This window comes from Bidens hawaiensis, unplaced genomic scaffold (genome assembly GCF_021521415.1).
Source record: "Bidens hawaiensis isolate Kalapana, Puna unplaced genomic scaffold, B.hawaiensis_p1.1 tig00002525_1, whole genome shotgun sequence".
NCBI lineage: Eukaryota > Viridiplantae > Streptophyta > Magnoliopsida > Asterales > Asteraceae > Bidens > Bidens hawaiensis.
The window spans coordinates 1,428,126-1,448,036 of NW_027491138.1; the positions used below are offsets into that span (position 1 = coordinate 1,428,126).

At 35.2% G+C, this 19,911-nt stretch overlaps 2 protein-coding genes and 1 pseudogene across 3 annotated transcripts; 2 read left to right on the forward strand and 1 right to left on the reverse strand.

Moving 5' to 3' along the window:
• Window positions 1-419: 419 nt before the first annotated feature.
• Window positions 420-1,088, forward strand: LOC143620063 (uncharacterized). Its single transcript, XM_077091851.1, has one exon. The coding sequence runs from the start codon at window positions 420-422 to the stop codon at window positions 1,086-1,088; it is 669 nt and encodes a 222-aa protein (XP_076947966.1).
• Window positions 1,089-2,280: 1,192 nt separating this feature from the next.
• LOC143620064 (transcription termination factor MTEF18, mitochondrial-like) lies at window positions 2,281-3,366 on the forward strand. The gene has a single exon (XM_077091852.1). The coding sequence runs from the start codon at window positions 2,281-2,283 to the stop codon at window positions 3,364-3,366; it is 1,086 nt and encodes a 361-aa protein (XP_076947967.1).
• A 1,110-nt stretch (window positions 3,367-4,476) lies between these two features.
• On the reverse strand, window positions 4,477-10,966 carry LOC143620066 (somatic embryogenesis receptor kinase 1-like; annotated as a pseudogene). Its single transcript, XR_013151286.1, has 11 exons — window positions 10,903-10,966; window positions 9,821-9,953; window positions 9,680-9,751; window positions 8,857-9,000; window positions 8,632-8,703; window positions 8,466-8,537; window positions 8,267-8,379; window positions 8,020-8,151; window positions 6,874-7,215; window positions 5,608-6,001; window positions 4,477-4,821 (listed from the first exon to the last, which is right to left on the reverse strand). The product of XR_013151286.1 is annotated as a somatic embryogenesis receptor kinase 1-like (transcript).
• Between the last annotated feature and the right edge of the window lie 8,945 nt (window positions 10,967-19,911).

Consider the following 19,911-nt stretch of genomic DNA (forward strand, 5'->3'; position numbering starts at 1 on the left):
GGCGGGACCTGCTCTCAATCCACCACCACCAATCTCGCCTTCGTTACTCAACATCCACAAACCCATCTCCAATCCGAACCCAATTCATAAACTACCTCATCAAAACCCTCAATTTCTCCAAAGAATCCGCCATTTCATCCTCCTCAAAGGTACGCCGGTTAACCACCACTCAATACTGCAATTCCGTCATCCACTTATTCAAAACCCTCGGCTTCGATGACACCCAGATCAAACACATTGTCAATTCTGTCCCTAGGGTTTTACTCTACAAACCGAACCAAACCCTAGCCCCCAAAATTAATGTTTTTTTAAACCTCGGACTGTCCACGTCGGATCTAACCCGTTTAATTAAACGAAACCCTAGCTTATTCGATCTGGGTTTACATTCAAGAATCATACCCACTATTGATTACCTTAGAATGCTGGTACAAACTGATGAGAAAGTGATTGAGATTATTAATAGATCCAGATGGTTGTTTTCGACGTCGGTTTCGTTGAAACTGTATACCGCGAATGTGATGCTGTTGCGGAGTTATGGGTTTTCGGATGAGCAGATTCGGAAGTTCGTTCATAGAAACGCTATGCATTTTGCGCAACCGACGTCATGGATAACGAGGAAGATGAATTGGGTCGAGGGTAGATTAGGTATTTTGCGTGATTCGAACGTGTTTTTCCGGTGTTTTAACTCGATTGCTTCGAATAGTGTTGCGAGTATGGAGAGGAAGATGGAGGTTTATAAGGGGTTTGGGTTTACGGATACTGAGTTGTCTGTGTTGTTTAAGAATCAGCCGCATTGTTTTGCGTTAGCGGAAGATACGATTCGTGATAAGTTGAGTTTTTTTATGGACGAGATTGGGTACACGTCGAGTTATTTGGCTACTTGCCCGAGTCTTTTTTCGTTGAGTTTGGAGAAACGGGTGAAGCCGAGGAATGAAGTGTTGAAGATTTTGAAGGAGAGAATGCTATTAGGGGGGAAATCGCTTATTACGCTTGTTAATTATCCAGAATTAAGGTTTCAAGATTACTTGCGCGGGTTTGAGGATGAGATTCCTAGCTTGTATGAAACTTATGTTAGTAGCATGAGGTAAATGTTTTGTTGCTATGTTAAGACTTATTAAGGATTTGATGATTTGGAAAATTTGAGTTACTTTGTACATTATGATCTCATGCTTATAAAGAATTGGAGATTCTTTTTTGGTATAGATGGCCTTTTTGTTAGTTTTGATTATTGTGTTTCTTCATAATTGTGCTAATATTAGTACATAAAAGCTTTTTGTTTCTTGAAATTATATTATGTAGTAGTTTTTCATGTGCATGTTTATTGTTGTAATTACAAAAGGATGATTGCATATAATATCAATGAACATCTAATTCTTTCACCTACTATAGCAATGCAAGATACTCCTTTCACCTACCATTTTTTGAGTCGTACCAGTATTTTGTTGAAATTCACATAAACATTATCCAAGTAAATAAAAAGCCTAATGAATTAGGTGTTTTCCGTTGATTTTAATTCCAAAATCAAAACATACTACAAGATTGGCGTTTCAAGCATCCAGTACATTTCTGAAACAATGTTATTAATCTTTGTCAGTGCATCAATGATTGTATAATGTACAATGTTTAATCAACGGAAATAGGTCAAGAAAAGAGTTTTGGTAAATACCTTTTGTCAAACGCACCAAATCTAATATATGAAGAAAAAGAATTTTGACAAGTGTTTTGATGCAAAAATGCAACATTCTTACAATCGTATCGTCTTTTTAATACACCCAATATGCTAAATTTAACAAATAGTTGTCTCGAGTCTAAATACAACATTCTTTCAATCATGTTGTCTTTTTATAAAACATTCTTACAATCACGAGGTCTTTTCTTATAATTATCCAGTGATTAGGGTCGTATTTTATGTATATACTTCTGTAATTATATTCAAGCCTTTATAATAAAAGGCTTCAAAATTGAACCCGTATAGGTACTTATCATGTCCGGTCATTGTCCTTCTTAAAGCTAAAACCGACTTCAAAGCGCGTCATCTATCTATCTCATCCCCTCCAAAGTAACATGCTTTTAGACATTCTTGCATCCACAAAAAACACAATAAAACCAAGTTCAGTTTTCGGTTTGGTTTTAACCTTATCGAATTCAGTTCGGTTTAATTTTCGACTCCAACACAATAAAACTTAAACCAAAAAAATTAATTTAGTGACATTTTTGAGGACATAATAAAACATTTAAAAGCCCAATTTCCAGTCGACAACTCGAGTCTTCATCCTCACCATGCTCCGGATCTCAACCTTCCTCCGGTCACACAACCGCCACTGCTCCACCGTCCACGGCGACCGGACCGTCGATTACCTCATCAACTCCCTCAATTTCTCCAAACAAGACGCCATCTCTCTCTCCGAAGGTAACCTCACCAATCTCACATCCACCATTAATTCCGATTGTATCCTCACCACCTTCAAGAATTACGGTTTAACCCTGACCCAGATCAAACAAATTGTCTCTTCCGTCCCCAAGATCCTTAATTGCAAAGCCCACAAAACCCTTCAACCCAAACTCCGGGTTTTTCACGAACTCGGCCTATCCGGGTCGGATCTTGTTGTTCTCATTAGACGAAACCCAGAAGTTTTCGGGTTCGGGTTACAAACCCGGATCATTCCGGGTATTAATCTGCTGAAAATGTATCTGGGTAGTGATGAAAATGTGGTTACTTTTATTAATAAATCAAGGTGGTTGTATTTTACTAATTATTCAATGAAAAGATTGTCTACAAATGTTACTTTGTTGCAAAATCTTGGGTTGTCAAATGAGAGGATTGTTAAGTTTATGCTGAGCAACCCGGAAAGCTTTATGGTGAACCCTAAACTGTTTGAGAATCGGGTGAATTACGTCGAAGAAAAATTGGGGATTTCGCGTGGGTTACGTGGTTTTATACATGGTGTGAGTGTGGCTTTGTATGTTACTGATGCGGAAGTGGAGAAAAAGATGAATCTTTTTAGGAGTTTTGGATGGTCGGATTCGGATATTGGGTTGTTGGTTAAGGCTCAACCGTATTGTTTGAACAAATCCGAAGATAATATTCATGAAAAGTTGGAGTTTTTGATGACAGGTCTTGGGTATAAGCCCGATTATTTGATTAGGTGTAGTACTTTCTTTACATTTAGTTTGAACAAGAGGGTTATTCCTAGGAATAATATGTTGAAGATCTTGAAAGATAAGAAGTTGGTGAAGGGTAAACTGATGCTTATAACGGTTGTGTCTTATTCTGAGTTGAGGTTTCTTAAATTCTTGCGCGGGTTTGAGGGTGATGTGCCTGGGTTATGTGAAATGTACATGGATAGTGTGAGAAGAGTTAGTTAAGTTAGGTTTTTGGTTCTTGAGGGTAACGTAATGTGGCCTTTTTCACCAAGAAGATGGCGTGAATTTGTTTATTTTCGCCTTTTAACATTTGAGTAGTTGAGTTATTAGACTCTTTGTGATGGGTTATCATCTTTGAAGTTGTATTGAAGATCGATTGACCGCATTTTTGTAGGAGTCTTAATGCCAGAATGAGTGCAGATTCTACACAGTTGAACATGATTAGTGCAAGCTGCTGTCATATGTTGTTTTTTCCTTCAAATCTCTTATGTTCTGCTGATTGTCTTTTGATACATTAAGTTTGGGTGTATGAGAATTGTTGACTTATGTAGGGCTATTCACGAGTCGAGTCATGGCCAACCTGGCTTGAATATTAAACCGAGTCGGCCCAGTTTGGATCGGCTTGAAGGATTGTCGGAATTTTGAAGAAAGAAAAGGTCTTGATTCAAAGTTGACACCTAATGATAAAGATTAAGGTTTAAAGGATTCAATATGTCTTGTTTGGGCTATAAACTATTAAAAGTTGTATTTGTTTTAAGCGAGCCAAACAAAGAGCTAGCCTTGGCTACAAACCGAGCCAATTTTGAACGAACTTTGAGACACATGCCCACAAGCTATTTGGAAAGTAATTAGTGGTTATTTTAGCATTGAGCTAGCTTGCTTCAACTCAATCAAAATACCTGTCAGATTCATGAAAAGTCATTTGCAAAATTATGATATTTATTATTATGTTTAAAGTTCAAGTATAACGGTCAAGATTGAGGCAGAGTCCATGCTAAAAAAAGAGATATTTTAATAATTGTTTTGTAAAAAAAAAGTTGTATTAAATAAACAAATCAATCAAACAATAAGCTGTTGCCTGTTTTAAAAAGTTTATTCTAAAAAGTCAATAAACAGTTTTACCAAAATCTGTTTTGTAGATTGTATTATACAACAGGCAGTTCTGTGTTTTAAAACATCAGTTGGAAATGGTGAAATTTGACCTCAAAAGTCAACACTTTTGAATCCAATGCACAACCTTAATCACCAAGAATTCAAGATTAAAATTATAATAAATTACTAGTTACAAGTTACATATGACAAACAAACAAAAGCATATCGCAACCACCAAACACAAAAACATAATTTCTTTTCAATCTTTCATCATCTGGGGCCCGATAACTCAACTGCATGCAAGTTATCAGTCGAGTCAATAATCCAGTCCGAGTTAGGCAGAGGTACAAGGTCCAGCTCGTGGCGGATCACCTCCACTTTCAGCCACTCGTCCCAACGCTCCGCTAGCCCCTCACCTTCTAACATCCTAACAACATCCGACATTTTCGGACGGTCCATTGGTGACCCTTGTGTACATAATAATGCCACCTGGATTAACTGCTCCACCTCAGCTGCCACATAATTGGTTTCTAGATCGGGGTCCACCAGCATCTCGAGTTTCTTCTCTTTTAAAAGCCCTTTCACCTAAAATACATTTTTAGTAAACTCAGACAAAGTGAATAGGGTTGAGTTGACCCGCAACTCTTTTTGTTCCTTTTTCTTAAATTTGTATAAATATTTGATATTTTAAACATTAGGCTGTAAACGAGTCGAACATTCAACGTGAACTATTCAGCGGAAGTTTGCTTATATTCGTTTATTTAACGACTGAACATCAACAAAAAGTTTGTTCATTTAGTTAAACAAACAAGCATGAGCACATGTCTGGTTCGTTATTTTGTTGTGAATGTCGTTAGTTTACGTTTGTTTAAGTTCTTTTGTTTATGTTCGTTAATATACTCATTTAAAATTGTTTGGCCAATTACAACTCAGTTTAGTTTTAATAGCTTTTTAGGCTTACACATTGTTTTTCACATTACTTTAAGCAGATTTAGCTTGATTATGTTCATTCATTTACGTTCATGAACCATTCATTTACATTGATAAAGAACGAGCATAAACGAGCACGAACATGTTCATTTCCTAATGAACAAACACAAACAAGAAAACCCCGTTCGTGTTTGATTGTTTGTTCAGTAAAAGTTAGATGAACGAACACGAACATGCCGCATTCGCGTTTGTTTGGACCGTTTACAAGCCTATAAAATATCAAAAGAAAACTACATTATTAAATCATTATTTTAATCTTTTGATTCGTTTCATTTTTAAGCTATGTTCTTAAGTTTTATTCATTGACCCATTAGAGATAAATATACCCCAAGTCAACCCCGCTTTCACAAACCCGAAAAAAAAAGTTTAAAGAACACGTACCCAATCGAGTAACATGACATCATCATCATTCGCAAGTCGAGCAAGGTCAAATGCCCTTTGACCCGTAATTAGTTCCAAAAGCATAATCCCGTACCCAAAACATCGGTTTTTTCCGATGATTTTCCTGTTGAGAGATACTCGGGAGCAATATGCCCGATGGTCCCACGTACAGCAGTCGTGACATGTGTATCTTTGTAATCCATCAATTTAGCCAAACCGAAATCACCAACTACCGCCTCAAATTCTTCGTCCAGCAATATGTTAGCCGCTTTTACATCTCGGTGAATGATTTTTGGGTCACAATGATCATGCAAATACGAAAGCCCTCTAGCCGACCCTAAAGCGATCCGTTTTCGTGTAGGCCAGTCTAGTGGCGGTTCGTTTGGTGGTCGTTCTACAAGTACACGAAAATAATTTACGATTTAAAAAGTATTGTAAATACTAAGGGTGTAAATGAGCTGAGACAGAGCTCAGGATTGGCTCGTTTATTATTTATTACTTACTTTATATACATTTATAACTATAAAAATAATTATTATATAAAAATACATTTAATTTATTATGAAAAATTATATAAATAATAGGCTAGTTTAAACTCACGAGCCAGCTCAATCTCGGTAAGTGAAGCTCGGGCTCAACTCGTTTATTATTTATTAACTAACTTATATACAGTTATAATTATTTTTATATGCATTTTGATTATAATTTTTAATATTATTATATAAATTTTAGAAAAGATATGCTCATTTAGGCTAGGGAGCCAGCTCGGCTGGCTTCAAGCTCTATTTGTAAAACTCGAGCTAGATCGTGAGTAGTTTTTCAAGCTTGAGCTTGGCTCGTTTATTATTTAACAATTAGTTTATACGTTTATAATTATTTTGTATATATATTTTGATTATAACTTCTGTATATAACATAAATCTTATTTAGCTATATTTACTTAATTTTATGCATAAAAAAATTATTATATAGTTAATATGTATTCAATATATTATATAAATTAATAATAGGCTCGTTTAGGCTCACGAGCCAGTTTAAACTCTATATTTGAAGCTCGGGCTCAGCGCATTTATTAAAACAAGCTTAACTTTAGACTTGAGCTCAAGCTGGAACTCGTTTTAAGTTCGGCTCGATTCAAGCTTTTAACGAGTCGATCTCAAGTAGCTCACGAATGGCTTAGATTGTTTACACAACTAATTATAATAAATAGTGTTCAAATAATGATATGACAATTATGAGTGGTAATGAAAGTTATGAAACACTTGCCTCTCAAACATGATGCAACGCTTCCATTGGCCATATTGGGATAAACAAGTAATCTTTCAGTTGGTGTCATACAAAATCCCCTTAACCGAAGGAGATTCCGATGAACCGCCATGCTAATCATTTCAACTTCCGTCTGAAATTGTAGCTCGCCGCCTGGTGTTCGTTCTTCCTTCAACCGTTTAACGGCAACCAACGAGCCGTCAGCTAACCGCCCTTTGTAAACTTTACCAAATCCACCTCTACCCAATATGTTTTTATTGCTAAAACTATCGGTTGCCACTTGTAATTCTCTTAAAGAAAATCTTTTAAGTTGTCCTAAATGAACCTCAGGATCTTCTTCAGCTGCAAATAGGTCATTCATAATTTAAAGGGTGTTTGGATGTGTGTTTTTTGAAAGTGATTATATATTAGTAATTGATATATAAACGATGAAGAAGATAGGGTTTGTTACTTTGTTTAATCTTATGCTTGGAAAAACCAGAGAGAGACAAAAGGGGGGGGGGGGGGTGCTGAGTAGTGTGTCAGAACAAGTTTTAACAGAAAAGGGTGTGGGTCAAAATGGGCCATTCTTTTAAAAAAATGTCATTTTGGTTCGGGACTCTGGGTCAGAACGGGTTTTTAAGAAAAATGGGTACGGGTCAAAACAGGCCATTTTAAAAAGTGGGCATTTTGATTTGGGTCAGAACGGGCTTTAACAAAAATGAGTACTGGCCAAATCAGGCCCTTTTAACAAATGGTCATTTTAGTATAGGTCAGAACGGGTTTAAACAAAAATGAGTACGATAATCGGGAAACAGGCATTTTAAAGAAGTGGACATACTGGTTCAGGTCAGAACGAGCTTTAGCAAAAAATGTGTTCAGATCAAAACAGCCCATTCTAAAAGTGGTCATTTTGGTTAGAGCCAGAACAGGTTTTTAACAAAAATGGATACGGGAAACAAGCCATTTTATAAAATTGGACATTTTGATCGGGTCAGAATGGGCTTTATGAAAGATGAGTATGGGTCAATACGGGCCACTTTAAAAAGTGCTCATTTTGGTTATGCTCAGAACGGATTTTTAAAAGTGGTCATTTTGTTAAACTGAAGTGCAGTCTCAAGTCAAATTTAAGAAAGAAAAAAAAAGGTAAACATGGAAGTTACAAACCGGGCACATCAAAGAAAAAGTCTTGAGGCTTCCGTCGACGCCACAACCCAAATGCAATGGCGGGGGCAGCAAACAATAATGCTGCCCCGACAGCAACTCCGCCAGCTATAGCACCAGTGGCACTCTTTCCTTCTGAAACACAATGCAAACACATTTAACACTAATGCACTATACTAACACACATAATGCATAACTATTTATAAAAAAAATTAAAAAACTAATATCTGAGGTGGCAACCGGCAATCACCTGGTGTGGCTATTGGTGGTGGTTGCACAAATGGTGGAGGTGGAGAAAAGGGAGAAGATCCAGGACAAGGGTGTCCAGTGACCGGGCCACAAAGCCCGAAATTATTAGCAAAACTGAGGATCAGGAATTAACATTAGTGAGTTATTTTTAGGTGGAAACAAGATTAATAAATAATAAACGGGCCTATTAATTGACAGACCTGATTGGTGTAAAAAGCGAGAATGAGCCATTATCTGGAACTGGTCCCGACAGACGGTTGTTTGACAGATCCCTAAAAGTTTAGTATAAAATCATTAAATTATCTTATGAAATTTTGTCATCCTTCATGATTGTTGATACTATATGTAAGGATGAAAAATACTCACAGCACTTGCAAGGATGAAATATTAGTCAATGACAAAGGGATTGGACCATCCAAGCTGTTATTGTTAAGCCGGCTATCCATGCAGTAAAAGGCCAAAATTATATCATTGGTAAAAATATTCTGTTACAATTATGTAATTGCCCTCTAAATGGAATAATAGAACATATATCAACTCATACGATAAGCAAATATTTAAAAACGCTGATACTAAAGAACAAATACATACAGGAACCGCAACTTTGAGAGCTTGCCCAATGTAGCTGGAATCGGGCCAGAGAACTCGTTCAGATATAAATCCAAACTCACTAAATTTGTTAAATTTCCAAGGTCACTTGGAAGCGGGCCGCTTAAATTATTGCTGTAAAGTTCTCTGCAAAAAAATAATTTCAAGAAACATAATTGATAATTAGTCCAACTTAAGAACACATAAATCTTAAGTGTGGGAGTTCTAACACTCCACAAACCTAACAGGTTCAGGTCGAACCAGCATACATGTTTAGCTAAACGGGTCATGTCTGTGTCAGACCTGTGGGTTCACAGGTTGACCTGTTTAACCCAATTACTTGTTTTTTTAATTTCTTTTTAAGTGTGTTTCCTGTAATAACTTAAACTATTTGAGTTATTTTTATGCCAACGTTATAAGGTTTAAAAAATACTGGAATATTATAGACATAATTGCTAAAAAGATATAACAAGTATATGAAAATAGGGAATTTAGAGCATTAGTATGCAACAAAAATTAAATAAAATTCTCTTTTAGGGTTAAATCGGCCGTGCTTGTCTCAACTCTCATCCCACAAATACACATGTTGTGTTCAGGTTCATGTGTGCGACACGAATTCAGTTTCATATTCGTGTAAATTTGCGGGTTCGACTTCGACCGGCCAACCAGCGAACACGACCTGTTTAACAGCCCTATTTATTAAATCCCATAATACAAAATATTTAACATTAGTACTAATCTTAAAAGCAACTCCTTTTCAAGTGGTGCACTATATAACCATTTTTTTGTTTATTTTTCAATAGATTTATGTTTAAATGTGACTTACAAGTATTGCAGATTCTTCAAGAGACCAATCTGTGGGGCTAAAGTACCAGAAAGAGCCGCATTTCCCAAATCACTGAGAAAAATGGATGTTAAAAATTAGAAGATATGATATTAACTAACAGAAAATGGATAGTAAACTTACAGTCTTATAACACTATTATCGTTATTGCAGGTTACATGAAACCATGTGCAAGGGTTAACCAATGTGGGATCCCAACTTTGAAGCACACTATTTGGATCTTCTAAATTCGACCTCAAACTATTCAAAGCATCACCTGTAAATGACAGTGATATGATATTATCACAATATCATAAAAGATAAGAATAACATACAAACAACGATGAAATCGGCAATCCAATTGTGTGTGTGTGTGGTGGGGTGGGGGGGGGGGATATCCGACATGGGCAGCAAAAATAAGGTTTTGGGTTGTCATGTCTAGCCAGTTTAACAAACGAGCCGTGTTCAGCCTGACTTATTTAACCCGTTATTTAGACAGGTCGACCCGCTAACCAGTTTAACCCAATTTTTACAACTTGATTACTACCCGCTAACCCGTTTGGGTAAATGGGTTAAACGGGTTGACCTGTTTTAACTTGTATACTTAAACAGGTCGACCCGCTAACACATTTAACCCAAATTTTACAACCGACCAACCCAATCAAACATTTATAATCTAATTACTACCCGCCAAACCGTTTAACACGTATTGGTGAATGGGTTAAAGGGGTCATATTCATCCCCTGAACCCTACAAGATTGACACCCTGTCCAACACTACAGTAATAAAGCTTAGCACTTGAATCAAATTTATTGCATTACATTACTAATAATAGCCGCCTAAAACTGTCACATTCAAAAGACACATCAATCAAATCTAAAATCAACAAAATCCCTAAACCCAGACAACTACAAAACAACAATAAGTAAACAAGTTGACCCGTTAACCCGTATACCCGTATACCCCGATTTTCAAACCCACCAACGCAATTCACAATTTTACAACTTGATTATCACCCGCCAACCTATTTGACACGTTTAGACAAATTGTTTAAACAGGTTGTGTTCGGGTCGAACAAAATTCAACCCGACCCAAATACCCGATACAAACCCCTAAATCCAACAGTAGAAAAGCATAAAACTTGAATCAATTTACCGCATTACAAACTTTAGCAACCTAAAAAACCCCAATTCCAAAAAAAAATTATAAAACAATAAAAATGTTACCTTCAAGGTTTGCATAAGCATGATGAACCAGAAGCAGCAGCAGCGTGATGAACAATGTACCCATTTTGACAGCAGCTTCACAACATCAACATTCATATCATATCATATCCCAACCAAAACCCTAATAATTTCTTGAAATTTAAAAATTGTTGTTTTTGCAAAGAAGTTTGAAGTTGGTGTACCCAACCTAACCCTACCCCACAGGTACTCTCTCAATTTGCAGTGCAGGTGCAAAATGTATGTATGAGAGAGAGCCGACTGCAGCACCTACATTATATCTAGCTTGCCACGTGTATCTTTAACCTTGAAAGTATACACACTATTACTCTTCTTTACTGAATACGGTTAAATGGCGGGGTAATAACTGTGGGCCATCAGGTTTCCTTCTTCTAGGAGAGGTCGTTAGTTTCAATCACGACGCTAATGTAGGGGGACGGTTTTATCCGGGTGTTAAGGTTTTTGTTTTGGAGGGTTTTCGATGAAGTATCAAATAACTATGACGGTTGAAATCCGTTTACATGTAGACTCGGAAAAAACGTTGTTCAAAAACTACGGTGGAGTAATAAATTAATAATTACATTTAAGCATTACTTGTCTTTTTTTTTAATAGCAAACTAACCCACTCCTAAATATAGTCATATAAACCCTCTATACCTACGGCCTACAGCTTGAAAGATTTGAACACTTCATCTATAAGATAGTGAGGTCGAGATGAGACAACTTACAATCCCTACAATTTTCATGGGTCCTTTTTGCGACATTATTGTGGTTAACTTTTTAGAAGGCAAGTAATGATATGACTAATAGAGGGAGGATGGATGTTTTTGAGTCAAAATGTTTAATAATCGTAGTTTGGGGAAAGCGTTATTTTAGGGGAGGGGAGGGGGGTTCCTTTTTTCTTTTTTTTTCTAACGCAACAAAGATTTGTATTATATACGAACCAAGCCAAGTTGGCTAAACAATTACAACCACCAAAAATAAACAAAATCACAAAAACTATGAATACAAGAGGAAAATAAAGCCAAAAATAAAAACCTCAATGCAAACCAAGAGCCTATACCACATGAAACTCATTCCGGTTATCCCATGAGATGTTTGGAGTTCTTGGTCTATTCTTTATCCAAATAAACCTGAGGTCTTTATCTCACCGACCAAATTTACCAAATGGGCTTGTTTGTCACCAAAAACCGCATCGTTCTTTGCCTTCCACGTAACCCATAATTCATATCATGACTAGACATACTGCATGAAACACCTTTGTATTCCTTCTAGAAAATTTAGTATATTTATAAAGATATGGCAAGTCACTATGACAAAAAGCAAAGACCGCTAGGGTGACATTATTTGGGTTTACATATTTGCATTTAATTTAAAATATAAACTCATTTTAGATAATCTAAAACGATGTCAGGCTATATGTTGTTGTTTAACTACCAGTGACTAGTTAAAGTGTTACGTCACTACCATATAGGCAGTGAAACTTTAACTAGCTCACCCATTTGAGAAAGGTAAAGGTAATGATTTGAAAAGGCTTCATCCACTACACAACTTTGTTGTAAAACGCCTCTATGATAATTTTATATATATTAAAAAAACAAATAAATAAAGCAACCAATTACCTTTCTCAAATCTCCCCTTTCAAGGGCTTTGTGAAAGCGCCCTCCACATCAAAATACCCCAAGGCGCCCCCGGGGTGATGTTCCCGACGTTTTGAGAGTGTTTTGAGTGAGGAAACGCCCCACTACTCATGTCCTTAGCTTTTTCTTAAAAAAATGAACATTCTATATATTAAAGGTGGATTTCTACTTTTAAATGTTTTATTTGTCTAAATGAAATAAATGTTTGGTCAAATATTCGGTAACGGTTGGACCAGCCTCTAGGATGTTTGTTCACGGGTGAGAAAGCGACTTATAGACCACATTTATGAGCGCATCAAAATGTATTTATAGTCTTATAGATATTGATATTTTACTTTTAAAAAATATACATATACGTCATCTATAATCCCAAACTTCTGAAATGAATGATTGCCGTTCAAAAACTTTGCATCTCACATCGGTAAAGTTATTTGCATGTTTTGCATATAACTTTTAAAATTGACCTTCACGTATCAACCATTAAAACCGATTACAACGTTTAAATTGAAGCAAGTGAGTTGGTGACTACCTTTAAACAGCATAGCACTCCAATCCCACCTCATTTTTCTTTGCGAGCACGGTTTACGGCTGTCGAAAGAGGGATCCTATCCTAGGGGTGAGCAGAAAACCAAATTAACCGAATCGAAACCGAATTAACCGAAAAAACCGACGGTTAATTTTTTGTATTTTTGAAAAACCAAAATTTCGGTTTCGATTCGGTTATCCATTTTTAAAAATCCGAAAAAAACCGAACAGAACCGATTGATGATGATAAAGATTATCAAGATGATGAGGAATGGACTAAACTTTTAAGATAAATAAATAATATGATGAATGAAGATGAGACTAAACTTTTAATGTTTTTTAATTTTTAAACTCTATTTAGCAACTTTGTATTCGTATAGTTCAACGTAACACGTGCCTATTTTTGTCTTTTGAATTCAATATATGTGTGGAATGTGATACTCTAACACGTTTTTATACAAGCTTAAAATATGTATTTTCATTTTTAAAATTTTTTTTGCAATGTCAACACATAATTGAAAAAAAAACCGAAAATAACCGAACCGAAACCAAAAATAACCGAAAAATCGAAAAACCAAAAATCGAACAGGGCGATTACTTCGGTTTCGGTTTAGGTTTCGCCTAATAACTGAACCAAACCGTGCTCAGCCCTATCCTATCCCAACCTGTCTTAATAATTTCACATATAAGTGACAGTTTTGTTTATGTTCATTAGTGCCGAAACCAATTACGTCATTTGTGAGTGGATAATGAGGACTAAATGTATAATTTTTCATACTTATTAGTTAAACCTAATATTTTAACATAACCAATGTTGTAAAACTTCCGAGTAAGCGGTCGAGTACTCCCCGATTACTCCACGCCTAGATCGAGTACTCCCCGCCTCGGCCGAGTACTCCTTAGGTATTTTCCGAGTAATCCCCGACTACTCCCGAGTACTCACAACTTCCCAGTCGACCGCCTAGGACCGCCTAATGACTTTTACAACCTTTTACATTCATAATATCCATTAGTTTAATTTTAATGAGATAAACCTAGGATGCTCCTCTTTTTAATGATATAATAATGACGCAATTGTCAAATATGTAATTATAAATTTTATTATAAGCATCATATCAAAAGTTTTGGAAATAGCATTTAGATGGTAGAATGCATGGCATCTCCAGGCAACAACCAAACGAAGGAATGGTGGTTTACTACAAAAGAGAAATAAAGAGAGAGAGAGAGAGAGAGAGAGAGAGAGAGAGAGAGAGAGAGAGATAAAGCATAGAACGTTTTACTTGAAAACCTTAATATTAAAGCCTAATACTTTAAGAAATCAAAGGGACTAACAAAGCAATTAACCCATAATTTTATGTGATTGATATTTTCCAACCGTAGTAAACGAGTTCTAAGCTAGTATATCTATACATACAAATCATACTTTTATTATTCTATACAATGTTGTAAAAATCGCTAGGCATCGATTAGGAAGTTGGGTGTAATTGGGGAGTATTCGCAGAGTACTCGGAAATAGTAAATGTAAAAAAAAATAATTTTTCGATATTATATATGTCAAATATTATATGTTTACTAATATTTATAACAAAATAAGTGAATATCAATATAAATAAAAGAAATATATTTTTAAATACTAAATTATTCTAAAATTTGCTAATCATTAATTAAAAAACTGATATCATATTTTTTAAATTATAGGAATATGAATTATGTTTTGTCTTTTAAGTCAAACTTAGCCTAAGTTGACCGACTACATGTGATTATAGCTGAGGCTAACCACATTTGATCGATTATTAGTAACTAGGCGGAGTTAATGAAACTTGCCTCAGTGCAGGGCCGGTTTTTGGGCCGTGCAACTTGTGCAGTGGCACGAGGCCCAAAACTTCAAAGGGGCCCAATAGGTTTTAACCTTTTATTTTAGATATGCAGGCCCAAAAGGTTTTGTTTTTGTTTTTTTTTTGTTTTATGTATACAGGGACCAAAAAAGAAAAAAAACGTGAAAACTACCCAAGCAGCCAAACGGGAATTCGATCTTTGATTGGAGGCTGGAGATCAAGCAAGGGGATAATCGATTGGAGATAAGCAGGCCACGAGAATCGAAGGCATGGTTTTCATTCGTCTCAGTTAGTAGATGAGTTTGACCTAATTTTATGCTTGCAAAATTGAATCTTGATTTTAGGTATTGTTTTAGTTGAACTCAATAATATTTGAAAAATCATTTCTATTACGCTTGACACAAAAATTCTAGAAATTAAATGGGTTTTTATCTTTTTAATAATGAAAGTTGTGTTAGTTGAACCGGCCTATTTAATGCATTTTTCCTTGCACAATTGAATCTTGATTTTAGGTATTGTTTTAGTCGAACTCAATAACATGATTTCTATGCTCGAAAAATCGTTTCTATTATGCTTGACACAAAAATTCTAGAAATTAAATGGGTTTTTATCTTTTTGATGATGAAAGTTGTGTTAGTTGAACTGGACTATTTAATGCACTTTTCTTCCAAATATAAACGGACCAATTGTTTGGAGATTTTTTCATTTTTCTTAAAAACTTTTTTGGGAGGAAGTGTTTTGTGTTTGTCTGATAAGAGGTTTTCTATAACAATATATATATATATTTTAAAAACCTGTAAGTTTATTTGTTTAAATTTGTTGATGCCTTTCTATGAATCTCACGAGTTTTTGGGGTTGTCTAGAGTAGGTTTTTGTTTGTTTGGTTTATCGGTAATACTTTATGTTCGTTTTGTCTAGAAATCATGTCTCTCATTCCTAAATACTACATTTCCGATGCCAAAAACATAAAATGAAGCAAGAGGAAGGTTTGCTTCTAAATAAGAAGTTAGAAGATATAAAGACTTGATTGAGAACTTTGCTTCCCAAAACGCTAGGAGAGCCTTGAAATTTGCTTAAGTTCGACCATTTTGATACGCTACTTTTGTTTTGTTTTATTTACAACAGTTGTCTTAGTATTGTGTTTTTTTTATATATATATTTAGTGAGTTTATATTATAAGGTGGAGGCCCAAAATTTGTCTCGCACGAGACCAAAATTTTTTTTATCTTTCTTGGAGACGACCATGTCTCGATGCCATACTTTATAGCGAGTAATCGGAGAATACTAAGCTCTGTAGATCTACTTTTACATCTTTGATTTTATATATGGGTACCTACTATATACATATAAAAAGAAGATACTTGTTTAATTACTTGTCTTTGCAATATGTTGTAATAGTTAAAAAATATTATATTTTATTACACGTTTATTGATCATATGCTTTTCTAACCGATCACAACATTACGCTTTCAATTTTAAATCATATTATTATTATTATTATTATTATTATTATTATTATTATTATTATTATTATTATAACTTAGACAATACGTTAATGGTGTATTTTTTTTATTATCAATAAAATATGTATTTGCATTTACTTTAAATTTGCTGATGTGAATAATTGAACTGCTACCACTTAAGAGTAAGATTATATGATGGGGACGGTATTCTTTTTTTGCTTAAAACGTATAAATCATGTATTGATATGTAACCTAACATGTTTTTGTTTAATAAATGCATGGAACCATGTTACTAAATTTTAATAAAATTGAATTGCTACCAAGTTTATAGTAAATTTTTTCATAGTCGTTAATGTTATTTCCGACAAGATAACCATTGACTCGATTGCAATATTACAAGACAAACACGTATTTTGACTAAAGAGATGGAACATGTTTTAAGGAATCTATGTTAAACGTAGAGCTCAACCTTTTTTGTCGATCTATCCTTATTTATTTACATTGGAATATTCATCTAAACTAGTTCTATGATACACAAACATGGTATTTTACTATTTTTCAATAATATCGTTCATAATAAAATATAAGCAAGATTAAACATCTCGCCCTTATGCATATTGAAAGCGGCATAGGTTATAATTTTAGTTAATTTTGCTACAAAATCGTCTGGCTACGCTAATCATCCTTTTAGTTAATGTTTGCTCCGAATTTTGTTTTTTTCACAATAGACATTAAAATATTACTTGTGTTTATGCTAAATGACCATTTTACATTTTAAACAAAATATATGAATTTAGTATGAAATTGAAGAAAGTAGTCTGCTTAGCATTCATAAATTTATTCATGGTACGTTTTAAAATCAAGTTTTTTTAGTTTTTTATTTAATCCTAAACACACACAGTCACATATATACACACATCATGCAATTGCGTAAGTTGTTTAGTTTGATTACAAAATGATTTATAGTTGGAAAATGGCACCTAACGTGCATTTTAATAAAATGGGCTTTAGCAGTTTAAAAAGCACAAGCTATAGTCTTCTGATCATTATTGATCACATTGTTTGTAATTTGATTATCATTCGTGTCATATTTACCGATTAAACATATGGCTGCTCTATAAATTGGTTGTGCCTCAATGGTAGAGCACTCACTTTACTAGTGAGAGGTAGAATGATCAAACCTCACTATTACCAATTTATATGGGAGATATGAGGGATGACCCTGGCTTGCCAGGGTTCGAGTCCTGATCCACCCAGTTTTACCGGCTCCTCGCTGTCGTGCCGTTTGGCGGGCGTGGGGGTCGGGTTTTATCCGGGGAATCCCTCAATAGGTGGACCGCTAGGGGCTCCGTCCGTCCGGACTCGTGGCCGGCTCGGGCTACCTTTAGCCATTGGGGGCCGCGTACCGAATACCCGGTGTTACTTAGTTGGTCGTTCCAAAAAAAAAGAAAAAACATATGGCTGCTCTACTCGACTATTTCAATCAACTTTGGACTTCTATCGTTGTAAATCCACCTCTATCTCCCTCTCCGTGTAGTAAAATTTGGACCTTCATATAGTCTTTGGAAGTGTTTTTTTTTCCGTACATGGCGATACATATCATACGTGCGACAGTTATAATTTGTTTAAATATGTAACATAGAGATCTATCATTGATGATTAAGTCATGAATAAATCATATGGTGTAATTTGTAAATGATGAGTAGAATACATTGGGAGGATGTTGTGGCAAGACTAAGGAGGATCCGGAGACAACAGTGGAAATTAGCACAAGTGATGACGGCGAGGTCAACATAACCACCATCGCTACTAAACCATATAGTAGTAGCGATGGTAGTGGCTCAGCCAATGCAAACCTCCTTGCTACTAGCATGATCAGCAGTGGTGGTGGTGGTGCTACACATGGCACGAAGTAAGTCATTAACCTTTGAGCAAATAAAGTTATGTGTGGCCTCTGTAATGAACGATTGTTGAGTATGCTAGTGTCAACTACGAAGTACTAATTGAGCTTACAACCAGTCATGATGTTTTACATTTGTTTAATATGTATGGTAATAGTTTTCTTATCTATGTATGGTTTTGTTTTTGTAGTTAATCATATGAATTATTTTTGTGATTTAATATGTTTCATTTATTGTGTAAATTTTATTGGTTGACCAAAATCAAAAGTCTCCGATGTTTGTTGCATTGGCTTTAGGTTTTTAGTAGCAAATGAATACTTGCACGGTGATAAAGTTGCAACTAAAAGCCATTCGATTGTTGGCGATAGTTTACGTGAAGAAAAACGAGACGGAACAATCATCGCATGTTCCTCAAATGAAAAGAGCATGCTAGTATATACTATAACAAACATGCCAAAAAGTGATATAAAGCCATCTTAGATCCAAACAAAAGATTCATCGACTTCCTTGGTTAAAGCCAGTCATATTGCGAGTAAATCCAACACGATGAGTTCTAAGTTAACCCACATAAAAAGGTAGGTATTATCTTTCTTTTTTGTTTTTAACAACAAAGGCCTGGACATCCAGGATCATCCTGACAAAAAGATCACAATTCTGTCCGAAAAACAGAACCCGACTCATTACCTAAGAGGAAACTCACAATTGAAACGGATTAAAAAAGTTTAAAGTGTGTAAGCGATGGATGATAAAATATAAGAGGGGATGTTGGTAAAAGACTTAATTCTAACTCTTGGCGGTGAAAATGGTGAGTTGCTATCAGCTTACATGACCAACTCTTATTCTTCATTGATATTGACGATTAATTAAAGTGCAGCTTTAGAAGTTTAGCTTTCTAAAAATTTGCTACATAAGTTTCATACATTTACCTTTTCTCCTCAACTTTGTTTACAAACTTTGAATTATTAGACTTTTACCACAAAAGTTTCTCATATATATACATTTTAGCCTCTCAACGTTAGTGTCACATATTTACTTTTCGGTCTTATCAACTTTGATAATGAAACTTTTATTTTTTCAACTTATATCTTTACTTTTTGACCCCCCAACGGCTCAACCGTGGTAACGAAACTTTTACCACAAAAATTTTACCATAACAAATCGAACCGAAATTGACTTACTTCCACCCGCATTCCTGCCATAACGCACGGAAACTTTAGAACATGTAAACCACATGACGCACGGGGAGAAACACAAGTTTTATTTGCACATATTAATTATTCCAGAAGATAATTTATTAATTTTCTTTTTTTATTGTTCTACATATACTACTATAGTGTAGTTGTTGTTCAGATCGATCGGGAGTACATATATCTATCTTCTTGCAGGCCTGCCATTTAGACCGCCGTGCGATTGATTCTCCGGCGGCTAAATCCCGGCGAGATTTACACCAAGGTACCATTCCTTCCTTCTTATTTAATTTAACCACCTACATGTTCGATCTACACTTACGAATTTAACTGAATCAGATCTGTATAGGAGTTAGGTCACATTGACAACTAACTAAACCCACTCATTTTGAATTTCACAAATAGAGGTAGATTGCATCAATTCATATGGTTTATGCTATTATTATAGGGACAAATAATCA